The 17350-nt window shown below is 37.5% G+C and overlaps 1 protein-coding gene across 2 annotated transcripts in view; it reads right to left on the reverse strand.

Moving 5' to 3' along the window:
- The window catches only part of GCP4 (GAMMA-TUBULIN COMPLEX PROTEIN 4), an 80089-nt gene that overhangs the window by 27492 nt on the left and 35247 nt on the right, over nt 1-17350 (reverse strand). For both annotated transcript variants that reach the window (XM_090002034.1, XM_090002033.1), the window contains exons 6-9: nt 3361-3630; nt 3113-3193; nt 2961-3044; nt 605-691 (exon numbers count right to left, since the gene is read on the reverse strand). In XM_090002034.1, coding sequence (XP_089858160.1) covers nt 605-691; nt 2961-3044; nt 3113-3193; nt 3361-3630 — 522 coding nt within the window. The remainder of the gene's footprint in view (nt 1-604; nt 692-2960; nt 3045-3112; nt 3194-3360; nt 3631-17350) is intronic.

A 17350-nucleotide genomic window follows, 5' to 3' on the forward strand; every position in this document is an offset into this window, starting at 1 on the left:
TAAAACTCCAAGATGGAACCAACCATAAACATAAAGCAATGGTGCAAGGTGATTAAGGTAGGTGTTTTTGTGCTATCAAGGAAACATGAGTCTAATGCAACAAACATACAGCTTGATTACCAGATCAAACATAAATATTCAGTATCATATACAACATTGCACTCACACAGGATATACTTGGCTAATTACAGGCCAAGTTTAATTAATCAATAAGATGTGGCAGATAAACTGCAGAAACAGATCAAACTAGGTTATCAGCAGTCAAATGTCCAATGAGAATATGAATGAATTTAGAATCTGACATTCCACGCATCCGATGCTATTGTGAACAATTCCTCACTATAAAACTGTCACTCCAAGAACACTTCATTGAAGAGAGGCTACTAGATTTGATAAACTTAGTGTAGTTTATGCAGCCAAAGATTAGCTGAGAACTTTTTGTGATAGCTTAAATGCCTTAAATGTCATTTAGGACAAAAATAGAGTAGAGTGTGACAAAGTAACCAAAATTTGAGAACAGTAAATTAAAAAAGCCGAAAATCATATTCACAGCTGACAATATTGAATGGTCTAGAAAAGCATGATCACTTGATCAGAAACCTACCAGCTGAAACGGAACCATGAGGTCAGCTTCGGCAGTTGAATGACGAGGTGGAAGACGCATTATCTGGCGGGCCTCCTCAAGAAAGCACTGGAAAGAGGATGGAAGTCTCATAATTGGAAGAGTAATATATAACAAAATACATTAATATGAGAAATAAAGAAAAACCAAAATGCACATCTACAACGGAGAATATGACATATCAAGTGCACTAGTAGAAATGCCCATCCTGAAGGATAGGCTTAAATTCATTCTTTGTAAGAAACATACTACCTTGGTTGGGCTGCTGCTTTAATCCACAAAAAGTGGCCAAAGCAAAAACAGAACCTACAAAGTAATCCTTACCTCCTTTATTTCCCTGAAAGTAGTTTACACAATCATGAAGGCAACTTATCGAAATATGTGAATGTCTGTCTTCTCGGGAAACATACTAACAACCATGACTTCTTTTAAGGCCTAAAATTGGGAGGTGAATTGCTACATGGACTTTTTGATTTTTATGCCCGAAAACTTGAAACAACATCCAAATTATTGATGATTTTCAGAAATATAACCAATATTTAAAAAAAAAATCATGCATATAGAAACCTATTGTATCCTATATACACAAAAAAGGTAAGTTTTTACTAGTGAGGAAAATAAAGTTGGCTTGACACGGATTTATAAAAACATTAATTGAACACAATAAGAAAACATGTTTTGCTTTTGGAAAAGAAAACTTGTGTTACCACATCCTGTTGTCTCTTAAGTTGCAGTTTTTCTGTTTGACTTCATTCTTTTTTTACTTTATACAAGTATAATTTAAGCTATTTGAACAGAAAAGTGTCGATCTGTTGGCCGCATTGTCCTGGGATGTGCTTTTCTTATTTGATGCTATTTTGTACAATTGTGAGAAGAAATTAGCCATTTGGCAAACCAATCTTGCAGAGGAAACATCATCAGCTCTTTTGTTATTTGGTGTTATTTTGGACACTTGTAAAAAAAGATGAATAATTTTGCCAAGTATTTTGGTATATAAAATTTATTGTATGGTATATTTGATAGAACTGTTTGTGAAGAAAATACTGAAAAACTCAAAAATCAAGACCAAATGTTTCTAACTTTCTCCATTATGCTCCCTAGATTCCCATAAGTTATTTCTAGCAAAAGGAACATATGAAATCATTCAAGTCATTTCAAGATTCAACGTATAAAAAAAAAACAACTTGAGCAAAAAACACATAATTTTTCAATTGTGCATTGTTTCCTTAAACATTGAGATTCATATCACGCTTAAGCATGCCGTAACCAACCATGTTACAGTACCAACATCAGCATCGTCACACAATTTTGAGTAAATATGTTGGTTTTCACTGAATTTGTCATAATCTTTTTATGGCTACAGGAAAACAATCTTTCTTTGCCAGAAAGGAGAATGTTTTCCAATTCAACTACAAATCTACAGTAAACTTCCTTTTTCCATCTTTTTTTTTAAATCCAGTCTCTTGTTTCATTTTCATGTTATAATTTGGAAACATGCACTTGTGATTTCACTAAGGCATAAGTTACCAAAAACATTTTCACATTTCCAAGACATACATGCTAAAGAGATATTTTTATGCAGAATATAAGATGTGATTTGTTTTCTTGGCTAGTATTCCTTTTTTTCTTCCTAGGATAATAGTGGTAGAAGCACAGGATATAGCCTCCAAGAACTGAAAACTCAGGATGCAAAAGGATAAAAACACAAGCAATCCATTTGAGAATGTAACTTTAAGGCTGTGATGTGGATAAGAATCCACTCCCTTGCCACAGAATTTCGCCACTCTCGCACGCAATCCATTTGAGAATGTAACTTTAAGGCTGTGATGTGGATAAGAATCCACTTCCTTGCCACAGAATTTCACCACTCTCGCACAGAGCAGCGCTAGCACAATCATACTACAAGCATATGTAATGATTTATTTATTTTTTTTGGATAATGAAGCTGGGGTTAGGGATGTAGTGAATATCTTTGATAGTGTAACATCGCCAACCAGAAAAAACCACCATGTACATTGCTTTCTGTTTTCATGAGATATGACTGCAACATCCCAATAGCTATCTTTAAGCTTGTCTTTTGTGCGCAAATTGAATGGAATATGGTTATCAATTTGCCTCTAAACAGATGAGATGGATGACTCTTATCATTGCATTCCCTTTCTCTTTTTCAGTAAAGTTTTCTTTCTCTGAAAAAGGGAGGCAACCACCAGATGGACATGAAATAATGCTTCCAAATATGGAACTGTGTAACAGACAATTGAAACGAATAATCTTAAAAACTAGAACTGATGCAACTACAATCAAGAAAAACATAAACTGAAAAAAGAAGAAAAAATACCTGGAAGAAATCTCCTTTGGCTAAAAGAAAGTAATCTTTAAGAGCCTTCAAATGTCCATTCAAATCTGCATGCACAACTACAAGCTGCAAAGAAGATTAAAACAGGTAATCAATGAGAAAATATTAAAATAAAAACTTGCAATGCCCAGAACCTGCCAAAGATGACCAGCTGCTATCATACGAGTGGAGTCTACAGCATGTTCAAATGACCTCTTATGAAACTCCGAGGACTCCTGCAAGCCAAATAAAATCAACAAGAATTTACAGACAAAAGTACAGGTAAAAAAATGCTACAGATTACAAACAGCAACCTCTACATAAAATTTGCATCATATCAAGAGAAGGATGGTTTTTGCCTTAAAACAGTACCAATGGTGACGAAGAAAACATAGATAGATACCCTTAACTCTTGAAGCATTGCGACAATCTTATCAGCTTCAGATTGAGGAAACAATTCTTCTCCAATAAGCTGAGTGTCAATATAAGGCTCCTTTTGAGCAAAGCAGCCCAACAATCCTTGGTATCTGTAGGATCCTCTTGGAACCCCCTGACGAAAAACATCAGCCTGACACCCGAAAGCAGGACTTGGATTCCTCAGAACCCTTATCGCTTTCCCAGAAAAAAGTATGGATTCAGCAACCCGCATATGGATATACTCTGGTAGCATATCCTGCACTATGAAATATGATGTAAAATAATTAAAACTTGGCAAATATAATAACTTGAGGGCACCAAAAAATGTAAAAGCAATAGCTTCATGAAATTTCCATTTGCAGAAGATAAACCAGAACAGAACAGTTTCAAAGAAGTAACACAACTCATGATTGCATGATAGATATTTTTCTACTTCAAACATGTGAAAGCAACAGAGACTAAAAATGATCAAGTTGCTAGCGGATGATCATTTTGATCCAAAGTAGAAGTGGATTTTGAGAAATAAAAAATGGGATTAATGTCACTGTACCACAAAGATATTAAGTGACGTATGCTGGACCCAGTTTGGGTCTGACCCAGACCCAAACTGGGAAATCCTATTGACGTGTTTATTGGGGCACGCATGTAATTTGTAACTTGTTAAATTGTAACCTAATACCTAATGCTTAAATAGATTAAACCAGGCCACGATATCACATTGAAAAAGAATATCGTCAGCCTGTGTGCAGTAATATCGACTCAGCGTCTCATCTTCTTTCTCCCTTTTTTCTTCTCACCTTTCCCTCTTTTGCAGATCAGCCCAGGAGGAAACTGAAGTTCTAACATGGTATCAGAGCGTAGTTGGACCTAGGGCTCGGTGTTGATTCCAAAAAGGTATGACCTTAGAGATCATCTAATTTCAGCCAGGAAACTTTCCTTCTTTCCAATCTGGGTTATCGTTTTCTCTCTCAAACCACGATCTCTTCTTCTCTTCCAGTTCTTTTTTAAAGCACTATAGTGTTTTTCATCTGAAACCCTCTCTTCTTCTCTTCCAGCTTTTTTTAAAGCATTGTCGTGTTTTTCATCTGAAACCCTATCTTGAAACTCGTGATTTCCTCTTTCTTCCTTCATCTGAAAACACGATTTCTTCTTTCTTCCTTCTCTAAAAATTGTTTTCTCATTTCTTTATTGTTGATTAATCTGTAAATACGATTAATCAATATCTCTTGAATCGTTGCTCGTACTTTCCTTTCTTCTCTTTCTATTGGATCTGTTTTCCCATTCCTTTATCTGAATATTCATTGTTGATTAATCTGAAAACTCAGTTAATCAACGTGATCTGGCCCTTGTTCACGTGATCTGATATCTTGAATATGCACAACGTTGATTAGTTGTGCTTTGGCTTGATTCATAAATATTGAGTTGATAATTTGAGTATTCTCGTGATCTGGAAAAAAAAATCCGAGTTCTGTTATAGTGAGTTCTCTTCTGGACTGATTCTGAACAGTTACATTATCTTGAGTTTTAAGTAATCATTTGATTGCCCTTTCTTAGAGTGCTTTCCATTTTATATTCTCGTGTCTCGTTACCATGGATTCTTTTCCATCCCAGTCTGGTTTGTCATCAAACTTCCTTAGTCAACTTGTTTCTGAAAAATTAAATAACTCCAATTTCCTGACTTGGAAGAGGTAAATAGTTCCTTTTATCAGGAGCCAAGATCTCTTTGGTCATCTAGATGGATCAATTCCAGTCCCACCAGAGTTCATTGCAAAGGAGGAAACCAACGCTCATGAGGCTGTATCTACTCACTGTGTTCGCAACCCGGATTATGTCTCTTGGATGAGAAAAGATCAGGCATTAATTGCCTACATCACCTCTACCTTGTCTCAGGAAGTACTAGTTGTTATCCCCGACGACTGCACATCGATGGAATTGTGGAACAAGTTGACACAGACATACTCTCAGATATCTGAGGCAAGAGTTTTATTCCTCAAGCGAGAATTCCAGCTTCTTAAGAAGGGTGGTCTATCTATCATGGATTACTTGAATAAGATGAAGACCATTACAGATCAATTAGCCATTATTGGATGTGAAGTATCAGACAAGGATAAAGTGCAACAGACATTGAATGGTTTAGGCCCAGATTATCATGTATTGGTGACATCATTATTGTGCTTGCCCGTGCTTCCCACATTTGAAGACCTCCGAGCAAAACTTCTACAATACGAAATGTCATTGAAAGGCATCGCTGAAGATTCTAGTGCTCAATCTGACTCCCAAGATGTCTTAGCCACTAGGTTCTCCTTTGGTCGTGGACGTGGAGGAAATGGCTTCAGAGGAGGAAGAGGTCGTGGCAGATTTGCAGGTCCACGTTTGCTTCCCACACCCAATATGTCGTTCAACTCTAATGCGAAGAACCAAACTCAAAGAGTTGTCCCGACATGTTACCTGTGCAATAAAAAGGGACATATCAAGGCAAATTGCTGGTTTAATCCTCAAAATAAAGGCAAATTGCAAAACACTGAGAGCAAGAAGGAAGTTAATGTTACCAAGTCTGATGGGGAGGTGAAACAACTTTTGCTGGCCGCACTGTCTGGGTTACACTTGAAACAAAATGATCAAGGATCATGATATGTTGATTCAGGAGCAGCGACCCATGTTACAGGCGATGTTGGTAAGCTCTCGAACTCGGTTTCTTACTTTGGTAAAAATAGTATTGTTACTAAACATGGATCTCACTATTACATTTCTCACATTGGTAATGCAATCATTCCTTTGTCAAAATCATCTCTTAATTTGTCAAATGTTGTGCATGCTCCTAACATAAAAAAGAACATCATCTCTGTGTCTAAACTTGTTGATGATACACATTCTTATGTTGAATTCACTCCCTCTTCTGTGTATGTCAAGGATCTTCAAACGAGGGAGACATTCGCTGAAGGGGAGCGAAAAGGAAATATGTACATCTTCAAGAAAGATCCACTTGCGCGTACCAGTCCCGTCTTGAAGCCCTTATTGAAGTCTAAGTCTTTTCAGTCTGAGTTATCTAAGTCAGGTCCTGAGTCTGTTTTTAGTCTTTCCAAATGTAATAAGCCAAATCTTTGGCATGGTCATCTTGGTCATTACAGTTATTCTTTTCTTGAGAAACTCGTATCAAGCAAATTAATTCCTAAATCAAGCTTAGCCCTTGAGGTCAGTAATAAATAGTGTCCCAATTGTCAGATGCGTAAGAGTCATGTACTTCCTTTTGATTCTATAAATAAAAGAGCTTCAAGATCCTTTGAAATTGTTTATTCAGATGTTTGGGGTCCTGCGCCTGTATGCTCTTCTTCTGGCAGCAGATATTATCTCATCTTTATTGACAGCTACTCTCATTATACTTGGATATTCTTTATGAAGCATAAGTCTGAAACCTTTTCCATATTTCGCAACTCTCATGCCTTTGTTCGAAACCATTTCTCTACCAATATTTTGCATTTTCATTGTGATGGAGGTGGTGAGTATACATCGAAGGATTTTACTGATTTTCTCCAAAGTAATGGAATAAAGCATAGAGTGTCTTGTCCACATACGCCACAACAAAATGGGGTCGCTGAGAGAAAGCACAGGCATATTGTTGAAACGGCCATGAGCATGATGCACGACAGTAATCTTCCCATTAGTTTGAGGACAGAAGCATTCCATTCAGTTGTCTATATTATAAATCGTCTGCCTATGATAGTTTTGCAAAATAGTTCACCATTCTGTTCTCTTTTCGGCATTCAACACGATTATAATGCTCTGCGGGTGTTTGGATGCATTCCTATGTTCATATTGATGATTCTCTCAGGAACAAATTCCAACCAAAGGCTTCCAAGTGTAGATTTGTGGGATATGTTAATGATTATAAAGGCTATCGGTGCTATGACCCCATGACTAAGCGTATTAAGATTTCCAAGAATGTTGTGTTTGACGAGAACAATCTTGAAGATGTATCATTTAATACTAGTCAAAGGATTCCCAGAGAAGAAGTTTATCATCTGTGGATGAATGCAAAATTATTTGCAGAAACTTATGGTGATTGCTCACCTCAGTGTACTCAAGAAACAAACTCGGCGGACCAAAATAATATTGACTCAGGCCAAGCATGCTTACCTCAATCTGGGGATCAAGTCGGTGGAGCTTCATACACTGAAGAAGGGGCAGACCCACAATCGCATCCTATTGAAAAATTTAAAGGGTATGTGTATGTGCGAAGAGAAAAAGGTACTCCCCCTGCTCCTCACACTGGATCAGATACTTATATGCCTATTGGAAACCTGAGGAGTTCGAATAGAATCAGACACCCTATTGACAGATGGGTCAACTACAATAATTTTTCTATGGATCTTAAACTTTTTCTGTCTCAGGTTGATAAGCATGATGAACCTATAGGGTTTCTATTAAAAATAAAATTGTATCCAAATACCTGATAAGGGTATTTTTGTCTTTTATCATATAGTACAGTCCACTAGGGACTGAAATGTAATTTAACATTATAATAAATAAATTGTACAGCTTAGGCACAACAGTCATATTTTTTACTGTTGTGCACAACAGTCATAAACAGTCAAAAATATGACTGTTGGGCAGCAGTCCAACGTGACGTTGGACTGACACCCAACAGTCATAATAATGACTATTGGAAGGCAATCCAAAGAGCTGGACTGCCTCCCATGTGTTGGAGTGAGGTCCCTTGTTATTCCTCAATGCTTTTAGAAGCATTTGAGGGTTTTCTCTAGAGTTTTTTTTCCATCTTATAGGCTTGTATGCCTCTTGTGCTGTTTGGTATTTTTATCTCTTTTGAGATTGTATTTGGTCCATTAGTGACCAACTTTAAGTGAGTTTATTAAAGCCCTTTGTTGGCATTGTGTTTGTTTCCCTATTGTTCCATTGTACCTTGTTTCATTACACGGTATCAGAGCGAGGTTCTTGAAAGAAGGAGAATCTCGTGAAGAAAGTGTTCTTCGATCATTGATCATTCCCTATCTCCTCTAGTCTAAACTCAAGTATTCATTATGGGAGAAAGAGAGTTCGCCACCGTCATCACCTACAAACTCAATGAAAACAAATACTTGATGTGGGCGACGGCTATGGAGAATCATATCAAAGGAAAAAAATTGCGGGGTTTTGTTAGTGGTTCTACTAGTGAACCACAACTCAAATTGACTAGAAGAGAAAGAGATCAAGTCAAAGCCTTGTCTGAAGAAGAAAAAGAAAAAGCCTTGGAAGAATTCCAAAATAAATGAGAAGATTGGGAGGCAAACAATGCACAAATACTCTCATGGTTTATGAATACCATGGAGTTCAAGATCGCCACCAATATCATCAAATTCAAGAAGGCATGTGACGCATGGAGCTTTCTAAGAAGTACTTTTATCCAAAAGGATATGGCTAGACTTTATTATCTCTAAGATAAGGTACGTAATTCAAAACAAGAAGATAAAAGTGTAAGAGATTTTTACGATATTTTATCTCCTATTTGGGATGAATTAGCCATGTTGGAACCAAAATGAGAAGGTTCGGCTATTGATATGAGAAGGACCCAAATCGAAAGAGAAAATCTTTTCTCCTTTCTTTATGATCTTCGACCGAAATTTGAGCAAGTAAGATCTTCCTTACTTCATAGGACCACTTCTCCTTCTATAAGTGAGGCCCTTGCTAAAATTTGTCAAGAAGAGACAAGACTGGGAATGCACAAGTCTAATGATGAGGTCTTTGCCATGGCAAGGCCTGGAAATTTTGTGAAAACATATAAACCACCTCACTTTGAGAAGAAGTTCAATGGAGAAGGACACAATGGAGGAGGATACAAGTGAGGATACAAAGGAAAAATTATTTGTCATCATTGTAAGGAACCCGAACATATAAGACTGGAATGTCCCAAATTTAAAAAGGTGGCCGCCTTAAGTAAAGAACCTCAAGAATCAAGAAAAAGATGCAGCTTCAATGAATTAAATCTTGCTTAAATAGCAAAAGTCGTCTCACAACTTCTTAAGGTTGCACCTTCTACATCCGGAGCTGCCATCTCTTCCTCGTCTTCTCCAGGTAAGACCTCTTGGATTCTAGACTTAGGTGCTTCTTTCCACATGACTCATAATGAGTCTCTATTATCTGATTGCACTAAATAATATTTTTCATGTGTGTCAACTGCCGATGTTACCTCTTTAAAAGTCAAAAGCTTAGGAAACCTTGATGATATTTCAAAAAAAATCTTTGTTCCAAAAGTGAGAGTCATTCCAAAATTGGATTTAAATCTTTTTTCGGTCTCTCAAATTGTTGACTATGGTTGTAAAGTATTTTTCTCATCTAAGGCGTGTTGGGTGCAGGATCTCCAATCAGGGAAGCTGATTGGGCAAGGCCATAGACGAGGAGACCTTTACTACATGGATTTCTTGTGTTTACCAAAATACTCGTTTGGTAATCATGTCAAAGACATTAATATAGATCTTTGGCATAAAAGATTAGGACACCCAAGTATATCCAAATTATCTCTTTTTCCATTTTTGAAAAAATTTTGTAAAGATAAAAATTTTGTATGTGAAGATTGTATACTTGGAAAAATGCAAATGATACCTTTTGGGTCTAGAACCTCTGTGACACATAAAAATTTTGAATTAGTGCATTCGGATGTGTGGGGTCCCGCCCCTGTTATGTCAAAAGGTGGTTATTCGTACTATGTTACATTTATAGATGATTTTAGTAGACATACTTGGATTTACTTTCTAAAACTCAAATCCGAAGTCTTTCCATGTTTTAAAAACTTTCATAATCTAATTAAAAATCAATTTAAAACAAATATTAAAGTCTTCCGCTCCGACTCTGGGGGAGAGTTTCTTTCAAATGAATTTCAATTATATCTAAAAAATCATGGAATTGTGCATCAAAAATCATGTCCTAGGACACCTCAACAAAATGGGATTTCTGAAAGAAAACATCGTCATATCATTGAAACTACTAGAACCCTACTTATTTCAAAAGAAATTCCAAAGCAATTTTGGGCTGAAGCTGCCCTAACCGCAGTCTATCTGATAAATAGAATGTCTTCTCAAACTTTGGAAAACAAGTCTCCTATTGAAAAACTCTTTAAAATTTCTCCTGATTTAAAAAGGCTAAGGGTATTTGGTTGTAAATGCTTCGTGCTTCTTGAAAAATATAGCAAACTCTCTCCTAAAGCCATAAAATGTGTCTTTCTTGGTTATGCTGATAATAAAAAAGGATATCGATGTTATGATAAAACAAATGATAAACTCTATGTTTCTAGAAATGTTACCTTTCTAGAAAATGACAGTGGATTTGATTTTGAAGTTCCTAAGAAAGAATCTAAGTATGCTTTCTTATTTGATTTGTTACCCAATAAAGATATTAGTAATGATATTGAAACCTTCGAGTCTATTAATGACTCAAGTAGTGAACCATCTCAAGATCTTCTTCAATACTCTAGACAAAATACCGGGGAGCATCCATGTGCCCTTGACAGATATAATCAATTAACAAATACTGAAGAAACTAGTGTTAGAAGGTCAGAACGAACACATAGGCCTCCGAGTAGGTTTGTCTCATATGAATCCTTCTTACCAAACTACAGGACATGTCTTCTAGCTATTTATTCCTATCATGAACCATCCAACTATAACGAGGCAAAAAATATAAGCGAATGGGTTGAAGCCATGAAAATTGAATTAGATGCATTACACAAGGCTCACACTTGGGCAATTCAACCTCTTCCTATCGGAAAGAAGACAATAGGGTGTAGATGGGTGTTTAAAATTAAAACAAAAAGTGACGGGTCACTTGAGAGATATAAAGCAAGACTTGTTGCAAAAGGATATTCTCAAGAATATGGTATAGAATATGAAGAAACCTTTGCCCCAGTAGCTCGTATGAATACAGTTAGAACTCTAGTTGCTATAGCATCCATTCGAAAATGGCCGATATATCAGTTAGATGTTAAAAATGCATTTTTGAACAGAAACTTAAATGAAGAAGTATATATGGATCCTCCCCCTGGTCTGTCTATTGAAAAAGGCATGGTCCTTCGTCTTCAAAAAGCCCTATACGGGCTTAAACAAGCCCCTAAAGCATGGTATGATCGGTTCAGTGATACGATATTAAAACTTGGATTTAAATCTTGTTACACTGACACTACTCTTTTTGTGAGATCTACAGCTACCTCATTGATCATTCTTCTTTTGTATGTTGATGATATGATCATCACAGGGAATGATCAAAAGAAAATTGAAGATATTAAAATTTTGCTTAAAAAATCTTTTGATATGACTGATCTTGGTTTTTTGAGATACTTTTTAGGAATTGAAGTAGCCTACTCACCAAGAGGATATATTTTATCTCAAATCAAGTTTGCAGCTGATATTGTTGAACGTTCAGGAATCACGAACACAAAATATGATGATACTCCTGAAGTAATAAATGCGAAAATGCGAGCCGAAGATGGAGTATTATTAGATGATCCAACCCCTTATCGACAACTTATTGGATCGTTGATGTACCTGTCCATTACAAGGCCAGATATTGCGCATGTCGTACATTCTGCAAGTCAATTTCAACATGCACCCATAACCGTCCACATGAGTGTAGTATTAAGAATAGTTCGATATATCAAGAAAACTATATCTAAAGGACTATTCTTATCCTCTTCCTCATCTTTAAGTCTTATTTCTTACACTGATTCTGACTGGGGAGCAGATCTCAATAACCGTCACTCAACTACTGGCTTTTGTGTGTTTTTAGGTGATTCTCTCATTTCTTGGCGATGCAAAAAACAACAGAAAGTGTCTTTATCCTCTACGGAAGCTGAATACAGGGCAATGGCTACCACAACCACTGAAGTTGTGTGGATGAGAGCACTACTTTCCGATATGGGTGTTGATGTCTCAGAACCTTCAAAGCTATGCTGTGATAATAAAAGTGTCATCTATATAGCCAGCAATCACACATTTCACGAGCGAACAAAACACATTGAGATGGATTGTCACTATGTTCGCGAAGAATATTTGAAGGGGACCATTACATTGCCATATGTTCAGTCCGAATTTCAGATTGTAGACTTCTTCACCAAAGCTTTTCCACTACCTCAATTTTTGTATCTTCTTAGCAAACTTTCGGTGATTTCCCCGTAAGTTTGAGGAGGAGTGTTAAAAATAAAATTGTATCCAAATACCCGATAAGGGTATTTTTGTCTTTTATCATATAGTACAGTCCATTAGGGACTGAAATGTAATTTAACATTATAATAAATAAATTTTACAGCTTAGGCACAACAGTCATAATAATGACTGTTGGAAGGCAGTCCAAAGAGCTGGACTGCCTCCCATGTGTTGAAGTGAGGCTCTATAAATAGAGCCTCACTCCCTTGTTATTCTTCAATGCTTTTAGAAGCATTTGAGGGTTTTCTCTAGAGTTTTTTTCCCATCTTATAGGCTTGTATGCCTCTTGTGCTGTTTGGTATTTTTATCTCTTTTGAGATTGTATTTGGTCCATTAGTGACCAACTTTAAGTGAGTTTATTAAAGCCCTTTGTTGGCATTGTGTTTGTTTCCCTATTGTTCCATTGTACCTTGTTTCATTACAGTTTCATCATGCTGTGAAATCAAACAAATGGATTGAGGCCATGAATGAAGAAGTGGAAGCGCTTCATGAATGTCAAACATGGGAAATTGTTGCCAGACCTCCTAACAGAAATGTTGTTGATTCCAAGTGGGTTTATAAAATCAAATACAGACCCGATGGCACTATAGAACGATACAAAGCAAGACTTGTTGCAAAGGGGTTTACACAGGAATATGGTCAGGACTATGATGAGACTTTCAATCCAGTGGTCAAAATGGGGACAATAAGAATTATATTGTCTTTAGCCGTCAAACATAGATGGACATTGAGTCAGTTAGATGTCAAAAATGCATTTCTCCATGAAGACTTGAAAGAAGAAGTTTATATGGAACAACCTCCAGGATATGTTGAGGGAGACCCGAGCACATATGTATGCAGATTAAAAAGAGCCACATATGGTTTGAAGCAGGCCTCACGATCGTAGTTTGAGAGTTTCTCCTTAGAAATACAGAGGCATGGGTTCTGTAAATCTCTCTTAGACCACTCCTTATTCATTTTCAAGGATAAAGGCATAACCACTGAGTTGTTGATATAAGTTGATGATATTATAGTTACAGGGAACTCCATGAATCACATTGAAGAAATAAAAGGACTATTAAGTCAAAGGTTTAAGATGAAAGATTTGAGAGATTTGCGTTATTTCCTTGGAGTCGAGGTAGACAGGAAGGATGGTTACCTGACCTTGACACAACATAAATACACACTAGATTTATTGAAGAAATTTGGTATGCAAGACTGCAAGCCTTTGTCTACACCGAGTGTCTTACATCAAAAGCTGAGTTCACAGGATGGAGATTTGTACCCGGATCCTACAAGATATCGAAGTGTAGTTGGCATGCTTCAATATCTTACCTTTATTCGCCCTAACATTGTTTATTTTGTCAATCAAGTGTCGCAGTTCATGCATGAGCCACGAACAGGGCATATGGATGCAGTCAAGAGGGTGTTGAGATACTTAAAAGGTACTATTGGAGATGGGTTGGTGTATCAGAAAAGTTGGAAAAAAGGAAGCATGCATGATGTTATGGTCTATAGTGATGCAGACTGGGCAGGAGATCCTGATGAAAGGAGATCGGTTTCCGGATATTGCATCTTTCTCGAGGAGAACCTAGTATCCTGGAGCAGTAGAAAGCAAAAAACAGTGGCTAGATCAAGTATTGAGGCTGAATATCGATCAATGGTTGCTGCAACTGCTGAAGCTACTTGGACGAGACATTTGTTGAATGAATTGGAAGAACAGATTTCCAAGTCTATTTTATTGTGTGACAATCAAAGTGCCATTAACATATCCGTTAATACTATTTTCCACAGTAAGACAAAGCACATTGAGATAGATAAGCATTTCATTCGACAGAAGGTTGAAGACCAAGAGATTGAACCTCATTTCATTTCCACAGAAGACCAAGTGGCGGATTTGTTTACAAAGGGTTTGACGAAAAACAGATTTTGGTTCCTGAAGAACAAGTTGTCCATGGTTCAAGACCATGCACAACTTGAGGGAGAGTACTAAGTGTCGTATGCTGGACCCAGTTTGGGTCCGACCCAGACCCAAACTGGGAAATCCTATTGACGTGTTTACTGGGGCACGCATGTAATTTGTAACTTGTTAAATTGTAACCTAATACCTAATGCTTAAATAGATTAAACCAGGCCACGATATCACATTGAAAAAGAATATCGTCAGCCTGTGTGCAGTAATATCGACTCAGCGTCTCATCTTCTTTCTCCCTTTTTTCTTCTCACCTTTCCCTCTTTTGCAGATCAGCCCAGGAGGAAACTGAAGTTCTAACAAAAGATGCCATCTAAAATTTTGTTTTCTTAGATAGAAACAGCGTACCTCAAATTCTATCTAAATACAATAAATAAAAATCAAACAGAAAAGGTGCTGGTGTGAAGTTATATTGGAATCTACATCACCTCCTAATGTTCCTTTATACATTTTTATCCTTTTTCGTTTCAGATTCATTGAGATGGATGAGAATGACAAATTTCAAAAGGTTAGGATCTTCATAGCCACATTGAATTCCCGCCTACTCCATGTGTCAGAGATTAAGTGAATGCCTGACTATCATCTCTCTTCCTGAGGAAGAAGCCACATATGTTCAACCTCCAAAGTTGTTGGGAGATAGCAGAAACAGAAAAAAAACCAATATTTGGGGACGGTAGCTAACATATACATAAATTTCTAGCCCACAAGGGCTCCTCTCATCTGGTAGGGGCGACTTGTGAATGTCACTAAGTTGACAGGACGTCACAAGTTCGAAACCTACGGGTGGCGTCCCTTGCCGCAAGGTCGAAGCTGGGTGTACTCCCCAGTGGGCAGGGCAGGAACTCAAGGGCTTTACCAACCGGAGGCCAGCCAATGTGCGGTAGGTGATGGAGGGGTTTCCCCTTGGATTATCCAAAACATATATATACATAAATTTCTACATCCATGATCCAACACAATGCTCACTAGGTTCTAGTAGTGTCCAAGTGATTGTTAAGGTTAGAAATGGCGAGTATTCATGCATCCATCGAGCCCCAAATACTGGAGCAGGGGTTAAGATAACTCCAACATTACACAGAAATATACAATTCAGGTATTTAACATGTGGAACTCCAAAAATATTACGATGTAAAGAACTTAAAAACAGTCAAATAAAGGTCCCACCACATGATTTTGAAATTACATGAGATCAGGATTTTAGATGAAACAAGATACAGAAAATCCCTGGGTGTATGAACAGTTAAGACTCAGGACACATGAACCAGCTCTGAGAATCCAAGAAAAGTCCCGAGTAGGGTTGGTAAATGAGCTGAACAAACCAAACAGATGGTGTTCAAGCTCGGTCATTTTTGTGTCAACCTGAGCCAAGTCAAGTTCGAGTGCATGGCAAACCCGAGCCAAACCATCTGAGTTTGAGCTGGATCATTTGCAAAAACTACATTCTTTAAAATTGAAAAATAAAATTTGGCCTCTAAACTTACTGAGCCAAGATCAAATTGGCTCACTTACAAAATACACTGTTTCAATGCTCCAAAATAATATAAAATATGTTTATTATTAGTTAACGAGCTCATACAAGCCGAGCCAAGCCGAACACCCATTGTTTGTGTTCGGCTTGCCAAGCCTACTTTACAAGTTCGAACAAGCACCTTATGAATCGAACGCAAGCCGAACCACGAGTAGTTTGTATCAATTCCCAGCCTTAGTCCCAGGTTAATAACAGAACATGCAAAGCAAAGACACATACAGCAGAGCACAAGGATGAACATGTTCAATGAATTAGAGAAGGAATGGAGGGGAAGCCTTTCCAAACTTTCAGCTAGTTATAAACTTATAATTGACAAAGAGAAAGCTCCAAAGGAAAAGGCGCCACATTGAAGAAGGGAGGAGCAGATAGAGAAAAATATCTGGTGAACTAAGTCACAGGAACTCGACTAACCGGGTGCCGCACCCGGTGCAGTCAACCTCACCCAAGGCTATATGTGTCCAAAATAGACTCGGTCCCAAAAATAAATAAATAAATAAGAAGGGGGCGGGGGGCATTTCCTCTCCCTCCTCTCCTCCTCCACTTGTGACGGCAGCCTCCCTAACCCTTCCTCTCATCCTCCTCTGATGGCAGCGAACCTCCCAGACTCCTCTCCTCCTCCTCCGACGGTGACAGCCATTGCAAGGTACCCCTCTCTATCTCTCTCCTCCTCTTCTATTTCTTCTTCTTCCTTCTCCTCCCTCCTCCTCCCCTCGTTGCCGCAAGTGCTGAACCCAGCCCTACTGGGTTTGGCTCTGCCGAGGGCTGGGTTTTGGTCTGCCAAACCCAACCCTGCTGGGGTTGGCTCTTTTATTAGTATAATTTACTTCTTTTCTGTTTGACTTGTTCGATTGTTTCCTTTTTTCTTAATTCACTTGGCATAGTCATGATATATTTAGGTCGATTTAATTGTGGTGTTATTTTTTTATTGTTGAGGAATAGCAATTGTAGATTGTTAATTTGATTTATTGCATGAATTTACGCACAATGAATTGATGATATGATAATTGTTTTTATTTCATTAGTGTTAACTGTTATAAAAGTTAAAACCGTTAAAACTTATATATATACCCTCCTGAACCTCAAAATTTTTTTAAAGTGATGCATCGCCGCACCCGCACCTATGTGACATAGCTGGTGAATGCAAGTGAATGAATTCGAAAGTGGGAGAGAAATAACTAGTGATGGAATCCCACTAGTCAAAGTTGCACGACGAACCTTCATAAAGGAAAACTCTAGGTTGGTATTACTACATTAGTTTTTCAAAATCAATGGCCAGCAGATTGTTCAAATGTATATAGGTTAGCTAAACAGG

Source organism: Nuphar pumila, chromosome 3, assembly GCF_984573655.1.
Source record: "Nuphar pumila chromosome 3, dmNupPumi1.hap1.1, whole genome shotgun sequence".
In the NCBI taxonomy this organism is placed as follows: Eukaryota; Viridiplantae; Streptophyta; class Magnoliopsida; order Nymphaeales; family Nymphaeaceae; genus Nuphar; species Nuphar pumila.